General features: G+C 36.4%; 1 protein-coding gene across 1 annotated transcript in view; it reads right to left on the reverse strand.

Moving 5' to 3' along the window:
• Positions 1-20,431, reverse strand: part of nphp4 (nephronophthisis 4) — a 259,600-nt gene that overhangs the window by 53,168 nt on the left and 186,001 nt on the right. The window contains exons 15-17 of the mRNA XM_038267561.1: positions 14,333-14,520; positions 4,428-4,588; positions 2,630-2,813 (exon numbers count right to left, since the gene is read on the reverse strand). Coding sequence (XP_038123489.1) covers positions 2,630-2,813; positions 4,428-4,588; positions 14,333-14,520 — 533 coding nt within the window. The remainder of the gene's footprint in view (positions 1-2,629; positions 2,814-4,427; positions 4,589-14,332; positions 14,521-20,431) is intronic.

Below are 20,431 nucleotides of genomic sequence, written 5' to 3' on the forward strand. Positions count from 1 at the left end.
GATCCTGACTGTCAGCCAGTCAGCCCAGATAGATTTCTAAGCCTTGATGTTAATTTACATGCCAAACAGCTCCGCTACCTCCTCTGTCCCACCAAATCACCCTGCCTACTCTCAACCTGCTTTGAGTGATAAGCACATGGAAAACTTGCTGGCAAATTTAGCCCAAACAATTCCAGTGTGAAGAGTTTTTCCAGGCTGCGAAAGAATGCCTTCTTTATGAGAGCCAATATTGTTTTAGCAGTTGATAAATAGCAGGCAGGCTACCATAAGTTGCCATTTTCCCACAAGGGCATCCCATGCCTGAACTGGATGAGTACAAGTGAAGAGGAAAAGTATTCAGTCACCAGGCAAGGGGGAAATATCACAAGGAGGTCATTTTGATTTGACACATTTACCATTGCAGGGTTCTACACCTCAGTCCTAAAGGATTAGATGCCTCTTCATAAATATACACCTCAGTCCAAAGCACATAAAGCATTAAAGTGATAATAATAATAATTAATAAATAAATAAATACATAAAATAAATAAATTCAACTTTATTGATTTCACAATGGAGAATTTATCTCTCCGCATTTAACCCAACCCCATTTGGGGAGGAGTGGGCTGCCGCTGTGCAGCGCCCAGGGAGCAATCGGGAGATAAGGGTCTTGCTCAGAGAGCCAGAGTGGCTGTCTGTGGGAGTGGGTTCCGAACTCAAAACCTCAGAACTCCACGCTCTATGCCCTAACCACTAGGCCGCCACTCCCACATGACCAATGACTAATATCTGCTGATTAATTAATCAAAGCAACATATTTTTAAAGCAATATAATCTTTTGGGAGATTAAGAACAAAAATGTTCACTCAAAATCCAGAAAATACAAAAGTTTATTTTTACATGTTCCCCATACTTTTCTGGTTTACCCTCCTTCAGACTTAGAAAACTTAATTGTAATTTTGTTTACACAAAGTTTATACAAAAAGAAATTTCGTTTATACAGCTTTCAGACGGTGAATGAGCAGCAGCTTAGGCCCCCCTCCTCTAGTCTTACCACTGAGTTCGCTGATTCGGTCGGCGCGGTATAATGTAAGCCCCTCCAGTCTAACGGCATTGCATTGCGTTTATTATGGCGTCATACAGATAATGGTGCCGTACAGTTGAATGGTGAAACACATTCAACTGCAATGGTCAGAGAAAGACCACAAAAAATTTGCCAGAAAAAAATGATGATTTTACGCCATAAAATCAGTCTTCATAGCCTGTATCAAGTGTGCTGGATGAGTGCAAATTATTATCAATATCATATCAGTATGAACAATGACCTCCAAACACAGACATAAATACAGTGATAAAAATATATATGTGATGGTGAAAGAGATACAGAACGATAAAATGAAACAAAAAGGAACTAATGGATCATTTTCTAGATCTTTTGATTTCATTTGGATCCCATTAATATGTGGCACTAAAATGCCTCCAGATTGACTGATCGTACTTGCACAGATTTATTTAAAAATGTTTCAGGGCCATTTTACCATATCAGCACTGCTTTTAGCTAAGATCCATTGGCTGCATTGCTGTCTGCAGTACAGTATTGATGGGATGTTTTTGGTTAAAAGATTTAGGAAGCCTCTGGTTGGACAAACAACTTTCTCTGTAAAATGTGAGGTTTTATTGATCAGTGCAAATCAGCATGCAGTGTGAGTAAGGGATGTTTCCTCTGGGAGGTAGTTTCCTTTTATTTTAGGGACTAAATACATGAAACAAACCATGGAGAAATAAACTTAATTCAGACAATACAGACGGTTCTTTTGAATTTTTAACCATAATGAATTGATATTTATCCTTATGACTGCAAATCAAAAAAGTTACTATTAAAAGAAATGATAATTAAAAAAATTTAGAGTAACAATAACCAACTCCTACCAGCTGCATCCCACAGTGGGAAATGAGCCATGCAAAACTTATAATTTATGTGGAGCAACTGACAACAAACACTGCTGTAGAGCTGTGTGGTGTCTTTAGCTTTATAGGGGGGACTCCTCAGTCAAAACTCTGTTTATTGCTGAAAAGAGATAGTTGTAGCAACTGAATGTATTTGTGTTGCTACTTGACAACATGTGCATTTATGTGTAAAGCGAGTAAGGGTTATGATAGTTTGGAAAATAATTATCCCAGGTGTTATTGTCTGTTGTTTGGGTTATCTGCTTAGAATCTGGATAACCAAGGTCTTGATACTGGGTGTGAACACAATACATATGGTTAAACACAGGTGTCCAGCGTGTGGCTTGGAGACCTTTTGTGCCCCCTGGATTCAGCTTGGATTTATCTTTTTTCAGTCATAAGTCCATAAATCTACTATTTAAATGACTTGTAAAACCATTTTATTTTATATTTATAATCTAAAATGACAAATTTATTTTTGTCAAACAAAATTATTTTAAATTAAATATAAATAATTATTTGATACTAATGGAAAAAAGCAATCGTAATACATTTGACAAACATTTTGGCAAAATTAACAAATTTTAAACACCACCATTGCTTAATTTATAAAACTCTCTGTGTCAATACTTTATGTAAAGATGGAAATGTTGGTGTCAACAATCTGTGTTGAAAGAGGAGATTAAAGTCCTCTTGTACTTGCCTATGTTGCCCGTTCGTATGTGGAGCCGGCCTCTAACGATGGTGCAAACTGTCATTGGAGTAGAAGCTGAGCGTTGACCCAGATCTGCGTTAGTCAGCAAAGTGTCCTCACCCACATAATCGGTGGTTAAAACCTCCAGCTCATGGAGAGCCTGGACTGCAGACTTTCCCTGACGCAGCAGGTACTGCAGAGGAACAATGGGAGAAAACAGGAATTAAAATAGCCTAACAAAGGAAATCAAATGAAGGAAGGAGGGAACAAAGAAATGAAGGAAGGAACAAAGGAACAAATGAAGGAAGGAACGAACGAATGAACAAGCGAAGGAACCAAGGAAGAAGGAACAAAGGAACCAAAGAAGGAAGGAAGGAACAAAGGAATTAAGGAAGGAGGGAACAAAGGAACTAAGGAAGGAGGGAACAAAGGAAGGAAGGAAGGAAGGAAGGAAGGAAGGAAGGAAGGAAGGAAGGAAGGAAGGAAGGAAGGAAGGAAGGAAGGAAGGAAGGAAGGAAGGAAGGAGGAAAGGAAGGAAGGAGGAAGGAAGGAAGGAAGGAAGGAAGGAAGGAAGGAAGGAAGGAAGGAAGGAAGGAAGGAAGGAAGGAAGGAAGGAAGGAAGGAAGGAAGGAAGGAAGGAAGGAAGGAAGGAAGGAAGGAAGGAACAATACAGATGAAGCAGAGTTCAAACAGCTCCACCCACTTCAACTGTCATGAAGAGTTTTGCATATTTCAGTTTAAATCACATAACTCATCAACTGACTGAGGTTCACAAGAGATCTGATCAATAAAATGCAAAGTTAGAGAAGAGTTTGAAATATTAATGTTTCTTATTCCTTTTTGGGTTGTAAAGCCAATGATGTGTTGATATAGTTCATTACGGGAGCAGCACTATGTAGTAAGATGTTTATCTAAGGCCTACGATCCAGCAAAGAAAGTAGGCTTTTTTTTCTTTTAGGACCGCCTTTAAACATAGCATTTAGATTTTAATTATATGAAAACTTTCAATTTAACAATTAGAGGTACTGTTCAGTAAACCAAAATCTGAGGAAGCCATTTTAAGGGCCTATATCATGCAATATCAAAGTATTTTGAGGTTTAAACTGTGTTATAATCCAGTTGATACACTCATACAGCTGTAATCTACACAAATTCTGCTTTCTAAGCAACAACCCCTCCCTATCCTGTGAAGATGAGCGGGTTAAGCATGTCTTGACCGTGGTGTTCCAGCTCTGAAAACTAATGCCTACTTTCTGTGGTCAGGGAGGGGTGATGTGAGACTCAAACTTAAAGAAGCCCTTAAACACTTAAAAAAGCATGATGAAGGACCTTTGAAATTAAAATGTTTTTTTCTAAATTATCTTTGCAGTGCAGAAAGTGAGAGATGGTAACAAAGCACGTAGCAGGAGGGATGAAGGGAGTAGAAAGAAGTTATTTTGTTAACTACTAAGGTTTTGGCCTTACAGGTTAGGAAAACATTGGAATTTTAAAATTAGGGCAGCCCACAAGGTACAGTTATAATCTACAGAGTTTAGGAAACACATAAATTCACCTATTTTTTTCTGTTTAAAAAAATGTAAAATCTTGTCTTTGTATTTACATAATTTTTTCTCAGAACTCTAATAAAAATATTTTCATTCCTCTTTTAATGTATTTTAAAAGAAAACATTTTATCTCAAAGAAAAAAAGCTGAATTTGGTATCAGCAGTTCAAAGGTTTACTAAAACCCGCTATTGTACTGTAGGTTACAGAAGACCAAAGTGTCTCTAAAGACGATGTCAGTCTGATTAATAACTCTGCCATTCACCTTGAGCTCGATGGCCGTAGAACCGATGAGGAGCAACGAGTCACTGTCCCAGACGTCAATGTGCATGGTGTGGAGGGCCAGATGGCGGAGAAACCACTGCTTCTCTCCTGGTCTCAAAAAACCGTCATCAACTCTGAACTGTAACTGTAGACCTGGAGAACCTTGACACACAAGAGAAGATATTTCAGAAGGCATCTGCGTTCAAACCCATATTATAAACCAATGGATCTGTTAATGTGTAAAGGTTAACATATATAGAGAGGTTTAAAGACAAAATAGAACAAAACACTTAAGACAAAGTATATGTTACTGTATTTCTACTGTAGGTGATAATTCCAACACACTTCAAATGGCCTCAGACCTCTGACCTCTGATGTATGCTCAATAATAGCTTAGGCACATGAAAGTAACATATTTGCCAAATGGGTAAAGTTTTACTATTTTTTTTTTTTTTTTTTTTTTTTTTTTTGCCTGCGTCCGTAACACATCTTAGTAACAGAAAAAGAAAGGCAACATTTATTCTGCAAATCAATTAAACTGTTGATTTTTTTATTTTATTAATCGGTTAATAATCGGATAGTCAAAGATACCTTTAAGAAGACTTTTAACAAAATTAAACCAGCTGAAACTTAAACTTTTCCCCTTAAGGAGTTCTGGATTGAGCAAATTGACTAACAAAAAATATTTTTTCAACTTTAATGCAAAATATTTATTTTTCAACAAACTTAGTGTAATAACTGATCTAATTAAGTTACTTTTTCAGCTAAAGGCATGTTTTAGAGTCTCTATACTCCAGTTAATGATTAATTGATCACTAAATTAGTTGACGATTTTCTTTCAATAATCCATTAGTTACAATTGATCCAATTAATTGTTTCAGCCTTAATTTCCTCTGTTACCTTATAAGCGTCTATATTGTATCTGTATTCCTAAAGGGATTTACTTTGAATCAAAGATACAACGTATATAAACTAAGCATCGTAGTCTGCCTTAGAATCATAAACATTTAAGACACGATCATAAATATTTTTACTATTGTTTTCTTTCTAAAATGGTGATGTTAGCTCTGAGCTGGCACTGTCTACTGAGACAAGAGCCATAAGACCATGGGGCCATTTCACAAAGTCAGTCGCTCCAAAGGTTATGACAATTCAGGGTGATAAAAGCACCTTACAATTTTATTAAAAACTCAAGGGCGATTTAACAAACCTGCTGACAAAGACACAGCTTTACCAAAGAAATCTGCCACTGAACTTTTCCAAGACTTGTGGATAGGCTTCATCACTCAGAGGTGAAATGTTTCTCACTGTCTCACAAAGTCGTACAGACTGAGAACTGGTTGTTCTCTCGGCTTCTGTGACCAAATCTCTTAAGAGTAAAGGCCTAGATTCTGCCTGAGAATATATAAAATACCTTAAGATGTCTGATTAGCTGACAAAAGCTAAAATAAAACATGTAACAAATGACCCATATAAGTGACTGAGATTGAACGGCATGCATTGCACTGCAAACTCAAAACCAACCTTTGTGTCAATGTCAGGCTAGACTGTATCAAAGGTCTGAGTGTGGGCCTGTGAACTAACTGGACATCAAAATTCTTGCCCACAGCCTCCCTCCAGTCGTGTATCAAAGCCTCGACACATCCTTTACTCCCTGGGGATAAAAATACAGCAGAGCTGCCGGCTCAATAGAAGTGATATAATGAGGGGCTTTGGTAAGAATCCTGTTTGGTTAGAGAAAACTCAAAACTCTATTTTCTGTTTCATTTTCTGTTCTTTCGATCACACTTAGACATCCTGCAACTCCTTGAACACCATTATTCAGGTAAAAGCTGCAAAGAGGTTTTATTTGTTGGATATATTTTTTAGCAGGATTGGTTATCTCGGAGCAGTAGATTTCCACTGACCTAATAATGAAAACTTTAAAATGTGGCAATCTAGTCCTGTTCAACATCTCATGTTTTCTATGTATTTAATAAAAGATTCCTTCTTCTGTATTTCACTGTAGAGGCCCAAAGATTATGACTAGAGATATAAAGAAAAACAATTTGGTGGATGGAATGGGACAAAGTGAATGCATCATATATGAGTACTAGCAGGTTGGTTTGATAAGAACGACCGTCAATATGGATGTTTTCTTCTAAGAAACACATTTTTTTTTTTTTATGAGTAAAAACCTTCTTTGCAGAAATTGCTCTCCCTCAAACACACTGACTAGTGAAGCTACTCCTAATATAAAAAATGAAAGACCACTCACGCAATTCTTACTTCACTTCTGTTCTTAGATCTTCTTAAAATGAAATGTACTGCAAATGAAATTGTCAAGAACTAAAGATTGAAAATCAACCTCAGATCAGATCTGCGATTGGTGCACCTCTACTATCAGGTGAAGATAATATGACATAATGCAAGAAATGTCATGGTTGAGCGTTGTATCACACAGCACATACAGTAGGTTAGCACAATAGGCAACAGTTAAAAGTAACACTTCAAGTGGAACATGCAAAACTATCCGGTAAAAAAAATCTATTTGATTTAATTTACTCTTTTATTACTTTCTAGATACATGAATTTAATTTATTTTGTTTAGTAACAGAACACTGAGTATTTAAGGTGGAAGGCATGAAGGACTTGCATCTGTATGACAAAAATACTAAACAAGTTACTTCTTTCTTCAAAGCTCTCAGAAGGCCCTCTGTTAGGGCCTCCTACAGTCCGATCTCGCCTTGTTAGATCACACAATTAGTCGGTTTCAATTCAGCTGTAAGCCTTGAAATGTTTGGTCCTACAGAGGGTAGTAACAATAACAACCCATCAGGCAGAGGGACAAAAGGACATCCTTTAGTGTTTGGCACACTGAAACCAATTGTAAAAGAAAGGATGTCTGAACAAACCTTTAGGGGAATGGTAATCTTATAAATTACTAATGCACTATAACAAAACCATTCCATTATTCTAATCTGATAACATACTCTTTAGCTTAACACAAATGTTTCTCCATAAACTGAGCCTAGATCCTTTTCTTACTTCTCCAATCCCCACTTTCTCTCACCAAACCACCTGCCACCTCTCTACACTTGGAGTAAGAGTTCTCCCATCATGCTCTTGGTTTGTGTGCTGTAAACGAGTAGTAATAAGATCGCAGAGAGAGAGCGTGAGAGTGAGGCAAAATGTGCTGTGTGTTTATGCTCAGAAACCAGGAGGAGCTGACAGATCTGGCCCGAGGGGTTGTAACGAGCTGTGTGCTTGCAGCAAAGTGTGCCGACAAGGAGCGGCACCCAGAAGACGTCCCCCCTAACCTGGATGGCCTGTTTGGTGTTTGCACAGCACGTTCGCCTGAGTTGGAAATCCTGCTGGGGATCAACAAGCCTAACAAGAAGGCGAAAGCTCGAGGCAAAGAAAAAAAGTGTGGACCCAGAGTGTGTACTTTGAGTTCTTAACACTGATGTAAGCCCAATCAAAAAGCTTGGGCCAAGACTAACTGAATTACAGTATATATTGGCTAGTAAAAGCATTCACCAGTTTCAAAAAATTTAAATCTTCTTATTGATATGCTTTGAAATATAATTTTTTTGGGAAATACATGACCGTTTCCAAATATATCCAAATATATATGTGTGTGTATATATGTGTGTGTGTCTGTTTTTTTCCCCCCTAAACTTAAAGGGCAGGGTATAGGTAACTTTACATCACAGACAACAAAAATCACATGTGGCATCCTCAAGGGTCCATCTCAGGACCTCTTTTATTCAATATCTACATGCTTCCCATAATTTAGATCTTAGTTAACAACAACCTAAGTTTTCACTACTATGCAGATGGCACACAGCTGTACATTACGATGAGACCAAACCCAGCACTGTCCTGTAAATGTATAGATGAAATCACTGATCACTGTGCCAAAGGTAAAATTTTCCTCAGCTAAATTTGAAGCATAATTGAAGTAATAGTGTTTATACCAGAGAAATCAGAGAAAGAGCGTTAAAAAGTTTGCAAACTGCTTTTGTTCATACAGCTTGAAACCACCAATGATGCTCTAAATCTTGGTGTAACGATCGACTCAGACCTAAATCTTCAAAGCCACATATAGATAGTGACAAATTCAGCCTTCTATCACCTAATGTCATGATCTTGCCGCTTATGATTGGTCTGATTACTCATTTCATCTACTTTCCTAGATTTGCCCAATTCTCATTACAGTTCATCTGATCCACACACTTCAGCCTCTATTTAATCAGCCTTCAACTAGTCATTAGTGCTAGATTATTCAAACCTGTGATGAGAGTTCTCTAGCGTATCTGATCATGTTCTAATTGTCTGATCCTGACAGGTTCTGCCTCTGGAACTCTGAGCCTGCCTGTTCCTATTCTGATCTGTTTGGCTGACCCGTCTTCGGACTCCTGCTGGATTCTGCCTGTATACCAAACCTTGAACTGATTCCTGACAATGTTCTGGATTTCCCTTTGGATCTCTTATCTTCAGGCTCTGACTCCTGAGCCCATCCTGGACGGCTTTGGGTTTGCCTTCGCACTCTGGATCATCTTGCCTTCCTTTGTCTACTCAGTTCTGATCTCCTGCTTGTTCTCTGGCCTCCAGGACTTCAGCATCTGGGGCTCACGGACTGAACTTTACGACCAGGTAGTGACTCTCATGTTCATTATCATCCTCTGCCAAATAGATGTGGTCCCTAACCTGTATTCTCCTCCTGCAGAGGTTCCTGCCTTAGACACTGTTCTCTACTGTTCCACTTTAAACATTTTTTGAAACCTAAATGTCTCTCTGCCTCAAAACTGGGTCCCTTGTTCGGAGCCTGACACCTAAAGAACATTTCCAGGATTATGGGACTAATCTCTTGATCGGTCGATCATCTTTAGTTTTATATATCCACTTATTTTAATAGGTCACTTTAATTCTCTTTACCTATTTGTGTTGCTTCTATGCCACTGCAGTGCATTTTTCCTTTTTTCTCATTTACAGCACTTTGAATTGTCCTACCACTGAAATGTGCTGTATAAACAAAATGTCCTTTCTTTTTTGGTAATAATATTCCTAACCCTTTAAAGAATAAATATCTTTTCAGCAAATTCTACACCTTAGACTGTAAAATTTAGAGTGAGACTTCCTTCCTTCCTTCCTTTCATAGACTGAAGTTTTCATCAAATGTTTTTAAAAGACAGTTTACTTAATTTTTGTATAATATTCCGACACAAGGAACTACAGAGTTGACAGAGTTAATGAATAATACATGAGCTTACGTTTCTGAAATCAGCCACAAAACACATTAATCATTTTCACAATATGCCCAAGTTTTGAGATGAACCTCCAATCATTGAACTGTGAAATCTTGCCGAGGTAATTCTAATAAAAACAACAAATATTAAATACTTTCTCAATAAAGAAAATGATCTAACAATTAAAGCTGTGGCGGCCTTTTAGAGGTACTGCCATACTTTCAGTATATATGTAATATACAAGGATGGGGTTAGGTCAACTACTCGTTTATTTAGACGTAAGTAACAGAGAAAAGGTCTTAAAGTTAGTGAGTGATTGAACAACCCATAGTGTGCCATATCCAGCTAGATAAGTCATTCCCTATTTCAGTCTTTAATAAAACTAAAAGGCTGATACAGAAATTAAATAGTAAACAAAACAGATGAGCAAACAGCTAAATCAATATCCCAGAGGTTTGTGAGAAAATGTGGACAATTCAGTCTGAAGAATATGAAGCAGTTTTGCTTTAAAGTATCTCCAATACATGCTGAATGTAGAGGCATACCAAAGTAGACTCATAGCTGTAATTGAGGCTGAAGGAGTTCTACAAAGCGCTGACTTGTTGGAGTAAATACTTAAGCACAAATCAGGTTTTCATTTTTACAAACAAAAATTAATTTTAAATAAATCTAGTGACATAGATAGCTAAAATAAAATAAAATCTTCTGTAAGACACCAGAAATTCAAATTTTTATACTTGAAACTGAAGGTTTGTAATATGTCCACTTTCACGAATAATTAGTTTTAATCATGTGGGAAAATCAAAACAATAACCAGCCATCCAAAGCAGTCTTATCTAAGTGCATTTAAAAAAAAAAAGAAACATCTAAGTTGCACTTCATTAGAAGTAATTGAATTATTGACTTCCAAAAAATGCAATGCAATGTTTTGTTTACAGAAAATCTTTTTTTTCTCAGGCTGCAATATTAAGCCGCCAAAAGCACCCAGCATATACTCACAAAACAGATGTCTATTTGGCACAAATAAGACCAGCTGGTTATAGATAATGCCTTTTCAGTTGGTACATTGTCTGTAGCTAAAACTTGCTTTGTTTAAATCTGTATTCCTTGCCAGGGGAAAAAAGGAAGAAACAAAAAGCTCCAGACATTTTCTTTTTTCTGTCATTTTCTGTTGCAGCATTACACGTGTACTTTATTAAAAAAAATGTATCACCAACATGTGCCACCTTGGATTTAGTCTACAAAAAGGACATCTCAGGACAGGATTGCACAAATTGTTTCTTTATATCCACAGTTAAAGTAGACAGGCAACATTGACGCAACAATAACCAGAGTTTGTGTTATCAGTAAACAGTTTAGTTATTTCTTACAGTGGTAGGAACATTAGAAGACCCCGAACACACAACAAATAGCTGAAAGTGAAAGGTAAATTCTGCTCTGGAAGGCTGACAGACACCTCAATACGCATCCACACTGAATATTGTCAAAACAACGGAGAGTACTTACTTTTTATATAGGGTTAGATAGGTTGGACAGGCTTTTTTTTCTCTAAATAATGAAATCCTGATGTAAAAACTGCTTTTTGTATGAACTTTATCTATTATTTAAGTTTTTCTAAGATCCAAACCGTGTAAGTGTAATGAATCCTTTAATCATGGCAGGACATGATTAAAGGATTCATTTTATGGTCCAGAATGTAGGGGCTATATTGAAGGCAAGAGGGTCGCTGATGCAAAATGCTGCGGCTGATAACTCAACTCTAATCTGTGAGTCTGAGCATGACTCAGAGACATCATGACAACTTGCTGCCTCTTTTAAAATTCTTGTATTTCTCACACTCAAACAATTTCCACCAAGTCATACCAATCCAGAAATCGTTTTGAAGTTAGATTGCATCTGTCACGCTCCCACTTTCTCAACTTTTGTACAGTTTGATGTTTGATTTAAGCTTATAAATGTAGCTTTTAAATGCACAAAAAAAAGTAAGTAAAGCTTGATTCCTATCTTCTCAAATTCTCCTCACACCTCATTCTAAATGTTTATATTTGACATCTAGAAACACACATGGGGGGAAAAAAACTGCATCCAGTCTTTGGATGCTTAACTCCACAGATATTCACAAATCATTTCAAATTAAGTCTGTAAAGAGTGAAAAACATTTTCACTCTGGGCTTATATCATCTATTTGCCCTAAACACTGGATTGCTGTAGGTTATGATCATTAAATACAGTTTGAATATTCTTTTTTTTTTTTTCAGAAATGTGAAGTCAGCATGTATTCAATACATGCAAAGGTAAAATTATCAACTGATTGTAAATGTAATTAGGCATTTGTTGTTAATAAAAACAGTAGTTAATGTTGAATTTCTGAATAGATCACAAACTTTTCTTTTATGAAACATGTTTAACTTTTGTTTATCCTTTATACTGCATATGTACAACAAATTTTTCTGTTTAGGGTAATTGTAAGAAGAGAAACATTAAAACACTTCAGGGAATCACATTCAGTAAAATATTTTAATAGTCATAATAACAGGACTGAAAATTACTGTATAACTTTCACAAACATATGATTGTAAGTTTAGACTTAGACAAATTTATTTAGTCATTTTGTATACACAAATGTAAACAAAAAGAAATTTAATTTAAAATTTCAGTTTAAGTAAGTTGGGGAGAATGTAAGAATGGGGAGTGTTGGCCTAGTGGTTAGAGCAGTGTGCTTGTGCTCTGAAAATCTTATAAGTACCAAGTTCAGTCTCCCTACAGCCTGCACTCTGGGTCCCTGAGCAAGACCCTTAACTCCACACTGTTCCCTGCAGAGGAGAATTTCTCCAGTCTGAGATCAATAAAAAAGTTAATTTAAGTCAAACAATTTGCATGCTTAAACATGAAGACAATACAAACTGAGAGTATTTCACACAAATATTTCTGTTATCTGTTATTTCTTCTATCTATCTTTTATACTAAATAATAATAACTATTAGAGTCTATTACATGATTTTTTTTTATCTGAAGAGGGAATTTTAGCTGGGAGAAACTTACAGCTGTTGATTTAAACAATCAATCACATCTATTTTTGAGGTCACTAAATAACAAAAAAGGTTTTTATACTTTTATTAGCTTAATAGAAAAATCAAAACTTCATCTCAGCCAAAAGTATTGGAAGCAATAGCAGCTAACATTGCAATAAGGTGTGAAGGATACAAAATTAAAAACTCAATATCAGAGGCTTTAGAGAAGAATTTCAATTAAACTGAATGACAGGGTGCAGTTAAAAGGGCAAGATCAAGATCATGACAAGGAATCCAATGAAGTAAGGCAGCTCAATTTGACTCAATTATATTCACCACTCTGAAAATATCACAGTATGAAATAATGTAGGGGAAGATCACATCATTGTGTATTAATGTGGATTAAAGACTTTTTTTTTCAAATAAAGAGAACAAAAGTTTTGTTTGTTTTAGTTAAACAAAGCAGCTCTGTTTTTTTTTATCCCCAGAGGCTCCATTTTCTGTGAACACGAAGTCCAATATGGACGAGGCTTTACCCAGGTGTCCTATTGGATCCGAGTCAACATACATAGCATAAAGGACAAACTGTGTGTAGACACATTTAAAACCAATTTACATGGTTGACAAAAAAGGGCTGAGGTGCTGTGAGGAAAGTTTAAATAGTAACTTGATAAATTATGTCTGTTTTACATAAGACTTAAATTTAATGAGTACCTATTTATTACTTGCATTAAATGCTAATAAAACCCACAAGATGTCTGATAAAAAAATTGGAAATTTTGTTTATTCAGCACATTTTTAGCTACATATATTTATTAGATGTTATGTTCAACTGAAAAAAAAATCAACTACTCATTAAATTAACTTATACATTTTTTTACTTGAGAAAAATAACATTTATTGAGCATTTGTCTATCGATGCACTGAAGAATATACATAGAAAAAGAAATATGGACAGATTGGGTCCAGAGTGGGTCTTGGGAATAGTGATATACCGGTATGGGTGTACATTTTGGGTCTTGGCAGGAATGGGGGTCATTTTTATGTGTAAAGTGTGCCACTCTGTCTGGAGCTGTAATATCTATTCCATGCCATTAGCTACTAAATGAAGCTAGATCAATCAGACTTAACTCTGCTGTAGAGACATGTTTGAGCTTTTCTAAACCTCAAAGCATGGGAGGTGCTTACAGAATTATTAGTGTTTAATTCAATTCAGTTTATTCATATAGCGCCAATTCACAACACATGTCATCTCAAGGCACTTTACAATTCAACCAGATCATCGAGTCAAACTGATTCAAAGTTTTCCATCTAAGGAAAACCATTTGATTGCATCAGCTCATTGACTTGAAGGCAATCTCTCACAGAAGCATGCTTGTAGCGACAGTGGAGAGTAAAAACTCCCTTTTAACAGGAAGAAACCTCCAGCAGAAACAGGCTCAGTTTGAGATCTGCTGAGGCAGACATACAGAGATGGATCATATCAGCTATGGTTCTAGCATTGTAAAATGTGACTAACTTAAAAATCATAAAAACCTATAGCAAGGCACCCTAAATCTTTACCCCTATTTACACCATGGGAAGTGCTGTCACATCATGACATTAATCATCTGCAGAAACATCAGGCAAAAAATAGATCATTGTTTTGGAGACATGAATCTTACCGTGATTAACAGATCCGTCTTTGTTGATGGTGGCTAAGACACAAGGAAGTGCCTCACTAGCTCTGTGCTGAACCTTATCACTGGTCACCAGCCTCAGTTGCTGGGAAGTGACAGGAGGGAAGCGGTAAAACTGAAAAGTAACATAGATGTTGCGAGGCCAGTCACTTTCAACACCTCCTGAAGGTATCCTGCAAAAAGAAGACAAATGTTTTCTCAACTTTTCAAAACATGGTTATAATAGATATATTAAATAACCCTATGATAGAAAGAACATAATTTTATGACCTAAATTGTATTAAAAAGCTGTATTTATAAAAGATACTTGGATTAAGTTACATTTTAGATAATGGTTTAAATAAAAGAAACAGTTAATTAAATTGGCTTTAAAATCTTGTCACGCAACATGTGGGAAAGAGGAAAAATTGTTTAAAACTGGTGAGTAAACACACCTTCATTCAACTTCAGACAAATGAAATCCTTCCTTTGTTTTGAAAAAAAATCCCATTTGAGAGAAAAAAAAACAGTCTATAAGAACAAGAACATCCCAGCGGCTTGTATTGCTTTTCACACAAATGCCTCCCTCTGAGTGCAATTTCACACACTGTTTCAAACTTTCAATGCAACACTTCAATATTAAGATTTACTCCAAAAGACTCCCAGTGAGCTCACATAAAGTGACTTTAAGCAGTGAATTATTGAAAAGGAATACATTCAGAAGACGCTCAGCTGCTTCTTCCTAAACTGATAAAAAGAAAATAATTATGTTATTGAGTTCAAACAATCATTTCAGAAACAAGGAGGGAGCAGCACTGACATTATGCCCCTTTAAAAAGTCAGGGAGACATTGAAGGTTAAAGGGAATTTAATCCAGGAACACCTTAATGCTTCCTGTTAATAGAAAACATTTGTAATCATAATAGCTGAGAGGGGAAGAAATCTCACTATCCAGCCACATCCTGCTAACTTGTCTCAGTGATGCTGCAGCACATTGAAAACTAATTCCTGCCACACCTGTTTGTCATAATTATGTGGTAGCTAACCCACCTTCGCCCCACTCGTCGACAGAGAGCCACACAGATCTGCAATTAACTGCAAACTCCAGTGTGTGTGGGTTCAAGTAGCACTCCAGACCGTTTTACAAAAGAAGCTGAAGAAATAAATTAGCCTATCCTTCTTGCGCGTCATTAAATCTTAGATAGAAATCCATACTTTGTGTTTGGTTGCAGGGTGCTCAGCTTTTTTTTTATGTGAAAGTGTTTTACCTTACCCATAGGCTTTAACCATTTGCTGTTTTACTCTAAAGATACAAGAATCAAACTTTCTCACCATCGGTCCTGCAAAGAGGATGTGATTAAATTGCGAGCCTTTATGGAATCTAAGCATGAGTTCCCTCACAACAAAAGCAAAATAGGTTTTCCCTGAACTATAGAATAACCTTATACCAAATAACCCGGCGCGACCATTCTCTGTATCAAGCATCAATATTTTTTTATTTCAGGACATTTCTGCTGTGAGCCTTATATAAAACTAAAGCTATGGAATAAAGCTATATCATACTTTTTCATTATTAGGTGAATAAAGTTTAAATTTCTACATAATCTAGAAATTGAAGTACCATCAGCCAATTAGCCGAGCTCTATGACTTTGCAGAAATCCACCATGGTTTGATTAATATTTTCCCCAAACTTTTGTGTTTATTTTCTTTTTTTATTACCGATAGAAGGTAAATAAGGTGTTATACAGTGGAAAAAGGGAAGACAGGCATTTTAACATATTTTCATTAATAAAAAGACATTTTAAAAGTATGACAAGGACTTGTATTAAGTTACTTTGAGAGAGGAATCTTTAAAAAAACTTTTCATTACAATTCCATCTACTGTAAGCATCTTTTAGAAGACATATCTACTAATTCTGTTTCATATAATGTCATACATATTGGATGGAGAACATCTGTTTCTAAAAAATAATTGTCGTCTGGCCCACAGGCTTGGAATTCAGCTCTGGACTTTGACCGGTTCATTCTAAGCAATTTGGAACTAAAACAACCTACCTTCCAGTCTCACGTTTTTTGACGGTTTTCCAGGATTACTCTGTATTTACTGCTATATTTCCTCCCATAAACCCCGACTACAGCATGATGCCATCACAACCAGGTCTTAAAGTAGAGATGATGTGTAGAAGCTCATTTGGCAAACTGGGCTTCTACTGACAGGGTCTTTGCTTTTGGTACCCTTCAAAAATGGTAAGAAGAGTGGAATGGGTGAAAACAGTTAAAATATGTGTATTTCCCCTTATTTTGAGCAGGTAAATAAGATTATCTGCTAACGAAAATAGTATTTTTAAAGTAAGTTAATCAGATATTATGCAGTTAAAATTTGATAATGGGGTTGTTGTATGTTTTCTTATTTTGGATTCAACTTATCTTATTCCATTGACAAGCACCATTACCTTTCTGCGCAAGTCAAGATGAAATACACCTATTTCAAGAAAAACTATTTCACCTCTGTTCAGTATAGTAGTTTTCCTGTGAGAAATGTGGCTACCTAATTGCTGGATCCGGGAACTGGAGTCAACATTGGCATCTAGGCTACATCTAAGGATGTTTTGATATTTAAATGGCCTCAATAATAAAGCACTGGACATGTTTAAGACCTTTACCTATAGAATTTTGAAACCATTTATCATTTTCCAACTTCTTCAAAATATTTCAATGTTCTCTCAGTCTGTCACATAAAATCTGCTTTAAAGTTTGATATTAATTTTGAGAAAATGAAGAAAGTTTTATATTTCTGCAAGGTGCTAAACACACTGTTTACTTATTAAAATCATAGATACTTTTATTGAGAGAAAGTTAGAAAGGGCAAAAAAGGTGCAGTTAATATTTCTATTTGACATGGCATCGTAGTTTTTCTATTCTGATTTTCATACTTTGATATAGTTAGTGCATACTGTAGCATGTATGTGATGTAACATGATCTATAGCTGAAGGTGAGACATTTTACAAATCTGAATATGACATTTTGAGACAAACAGAGTGCAGAAGCTGAAATAGGGCTGGATGATTTTAGAAAAAAAAAAAACTAAGATATATCTTTGTTTAATCAATGTTCCCTGGACTCTGTCACCTTTAGCAATTTTGGAAATATTGTTTGTGTCGGGTGTAAACATCTGTCCATCTGGCTAAATATCAGATCTGCATGTTAAATACAAGTTTATAAGTAGCACTTGGAATAAATCAAAAACCAATTATTGCACTCCAGTCTTCTGCAAGGATGCACACCCTGATATTGGGATGATAAAATATTTGCAATATAGCGTGCAGCTCTACATAGAAAATCAAATGTAGCCCTAAATATAAATAATAAACATGGATATACGAGTCTGGTGTGATCTCCCCATCTGTCAATGACCCATAAGTACATGCTGTCAGATGGTAGTCCTGATTGAAACTGCTCCAAACAGAAACTGCATAATCTAAAGAGTCATAAATAAACAATGCAAATAGTTTCATGCATCAAGCCTCTAAACGAGAAGTTGCAGTTGAGTATTGAGATAAGTGTGAGGAGTTAGTGAAACGCTGATGAGTCAATGACAAACAAGACAAATGCAAAGGACTGCTGATGGGACAACAAAGAGTGGAGGCTTTTGTTGACATCCTTCAGCAGCCCCCCTGTCACTGTCAGCTGTCTGACGGGATGACTACTCCATAGGTCTCTCTGATGGGACAATGACAGAGGTGTTATTCAGTCTGATTTGACAGGAAATATGTGCTTTTGTAGTGCAGACTGTACATACCATGAATATTTATGTAATTGATATGTGTGCAGAGGATGACTGGCAGGAATTTATTGCTCCCTCATGTAAACTAAAGTCTTTCTGTAAAAGAAAGAAGAAAAAAAAACTAAAGAAATAAATATGAAAGCTGTCTAGACAAGTCGCCAGCGATTATCCTTAAACGTCAAGGACATATTTACTAGAATAATCAGTCATTTAATGTGCGGTAAAAGGTCAGCAGCTCCATCTACAGAGAAAAAAAAATGTCAGAAGGTGTCAAATTAGTGCCTGATCAGATTTTCTGGCAGCGCTTAAGACAGATAAGCAATAATCTAGTCTGCAGTTTTACACTTAGTGGCCTAAGAAACATTCAACGATCAAAAATTTTGTCACAATTTCAATAACAAAAAGTACTCAGTGTATTAATTAGATTGTGACATTTTATGTGATAGACTAGCACAAAGGAGTCCATTTATAAAAGAGCAGTAAAGAAAAATAAATCCATCTTCTAATTAACATCCAAAAAGTTTAAATGAAGTGATTTTGTATTAAACCATCTTTATTCAGACACCCCTTACTTTTTTTTTTTTAGAAAGCATCTAATCTGAAGTTGTCCAAAATTAGATAATGTTTTATAGGTTTCTCTGCATTAACACACCAGGTTCAGATTATTACACTGCTAATCAGCTATCAATGGATATCTTATGCCTGACGTACGGAAAAACTGGCAAAAACGCTGGCATATGTTGGATAAGTTATGGGTATGTTTTGTACAAGTTATGAGCACCCTGAAGCACGCTGGCACACGTTGATATAAGGCAAGTACGTCGAGAAATTTTGAGCATGCTCGAAATTAACTGACATATGCCATACGCTGGTAATATGCCATGTATGCCAGGTATATGGCATACCTGGTATGCCATATGCCAGGTAATTTATATGATCGCTGACCTACGTTAAGTGTAAGTTACTCATAAGTTGTGGTGTCTAGGTTATGCAAAACATATGAGTAACTTATGCATAACTTATCAAGAACTTATCTCCAACGCATATCAACGTATCTGATGTGTTCTAGACGTCCTCTGAATGTTTTTCTAACTCATAGCTATTGCATAATGGCGTATTTGCAGAGTTTTGGTATAAAAGGGGGTACACAGGAGAAAACCTTCTGTACTCCTCGAGACTTAATCCTCATCATAAGGTGAGCGAGAAGGTAAGTGTGATGGATCCTCCCTGCGTTCACGCCAATGGCCATGACCAACTTCCTAACAGACATCACACGGAATCTGCTGCGGTTACAAACCTTCTTTATTTCTTTTTTCTTTTTCTTATTCTTTATTCTTTTTTGGGGGGTGGGCGGTAAACAGCAGCGAGGTTAATACTGTGATCAAGACATCTTTTATGCAGACCGAGAACAGTTTCGCCTGAGAGGAGCAGCTTTAACTGATGCTGCGTGATGCCCCTGAAATTATCACTGTGCATCATTTCATTAGTATTACACTACTGTGCATTATGCGTAAGTTAGGCTGTCGTTGGACATAAGTTATGAACTCGTTATGAATACGCCATGTACACGCCCAAACTTGACAAATTACATAGAAGGTTTAGCGTATGCCAGCATTTTAGGAGATTCTGGGACGTCTGGCTAAATCGGCAAGGTGTGACAGGGCCCTAAAGCATGCAAGACTTTGACCATCAAGACTGGAAATATCTGATTTAATCGGTAAATGAATTCCACCTATGTGTAAATTATTCTAAATATATGTACAGATGTTCATGGAGCAGCGTTTAGTGTTTTTTCTCAAAAGTATGGGTATAGGACAGCTGAAAACATATAGAGATGTAGAAATTCAGCTGAGCTCAACAAGTGGGATATTAATCTGAAAACCAGCCAAGATGCCCCCATTTCAGATCAAATTATGAGCAATAAAACATAAACTATAATTATTTGCCCCAAATTTATTTGGTCTAAAGCAGTAGCAGATGATTCACTGTGAAACCATTAATTTACAGACTAGTATCGGCCGTAACAGTAAACATGTAGAAGATGGAGTTCTGGTCAGCTGAGACTAATACTGAGTAATAAATGCTTTGTTTAGCAGAAAGCCAACACTGCTGCAGCAGACAATTCTCATGTTGAAACTTGCTGTGGTGATGCTTTTCTTGCTGATGGTAAACATAGTCAGAGCTGGCAGGGAAATAGATAGAGCTGGATCCAGGGTAATCATGAAGGAATGAAAAATCTGTTGGAAGCTGCAAAACACTTGAGACTGGGGCAGAGCTTCCCTTTCCAGCAGGACGGTATTAAAAATTACAGCCAAAGTT

The sequence above is a fragment of the Cyprinodon tularosa genome, unplaced genomic scaffold (assembly GCF_016077235.1).
Source record: "Cyprinodon tularosa strain WSP-4 unplaced genomic scaffold, ASM1607723v1 ctg677, whole genome shotgun sequence".
In the NCBI taxonomy this organism is placed as follows: Eukaryota; Metazoa; Chordata; class Actinopteri; order Cyprinodontiformes; family Cyprinodontidae; genus Cyprinodon; species Cyprinodon tularosa.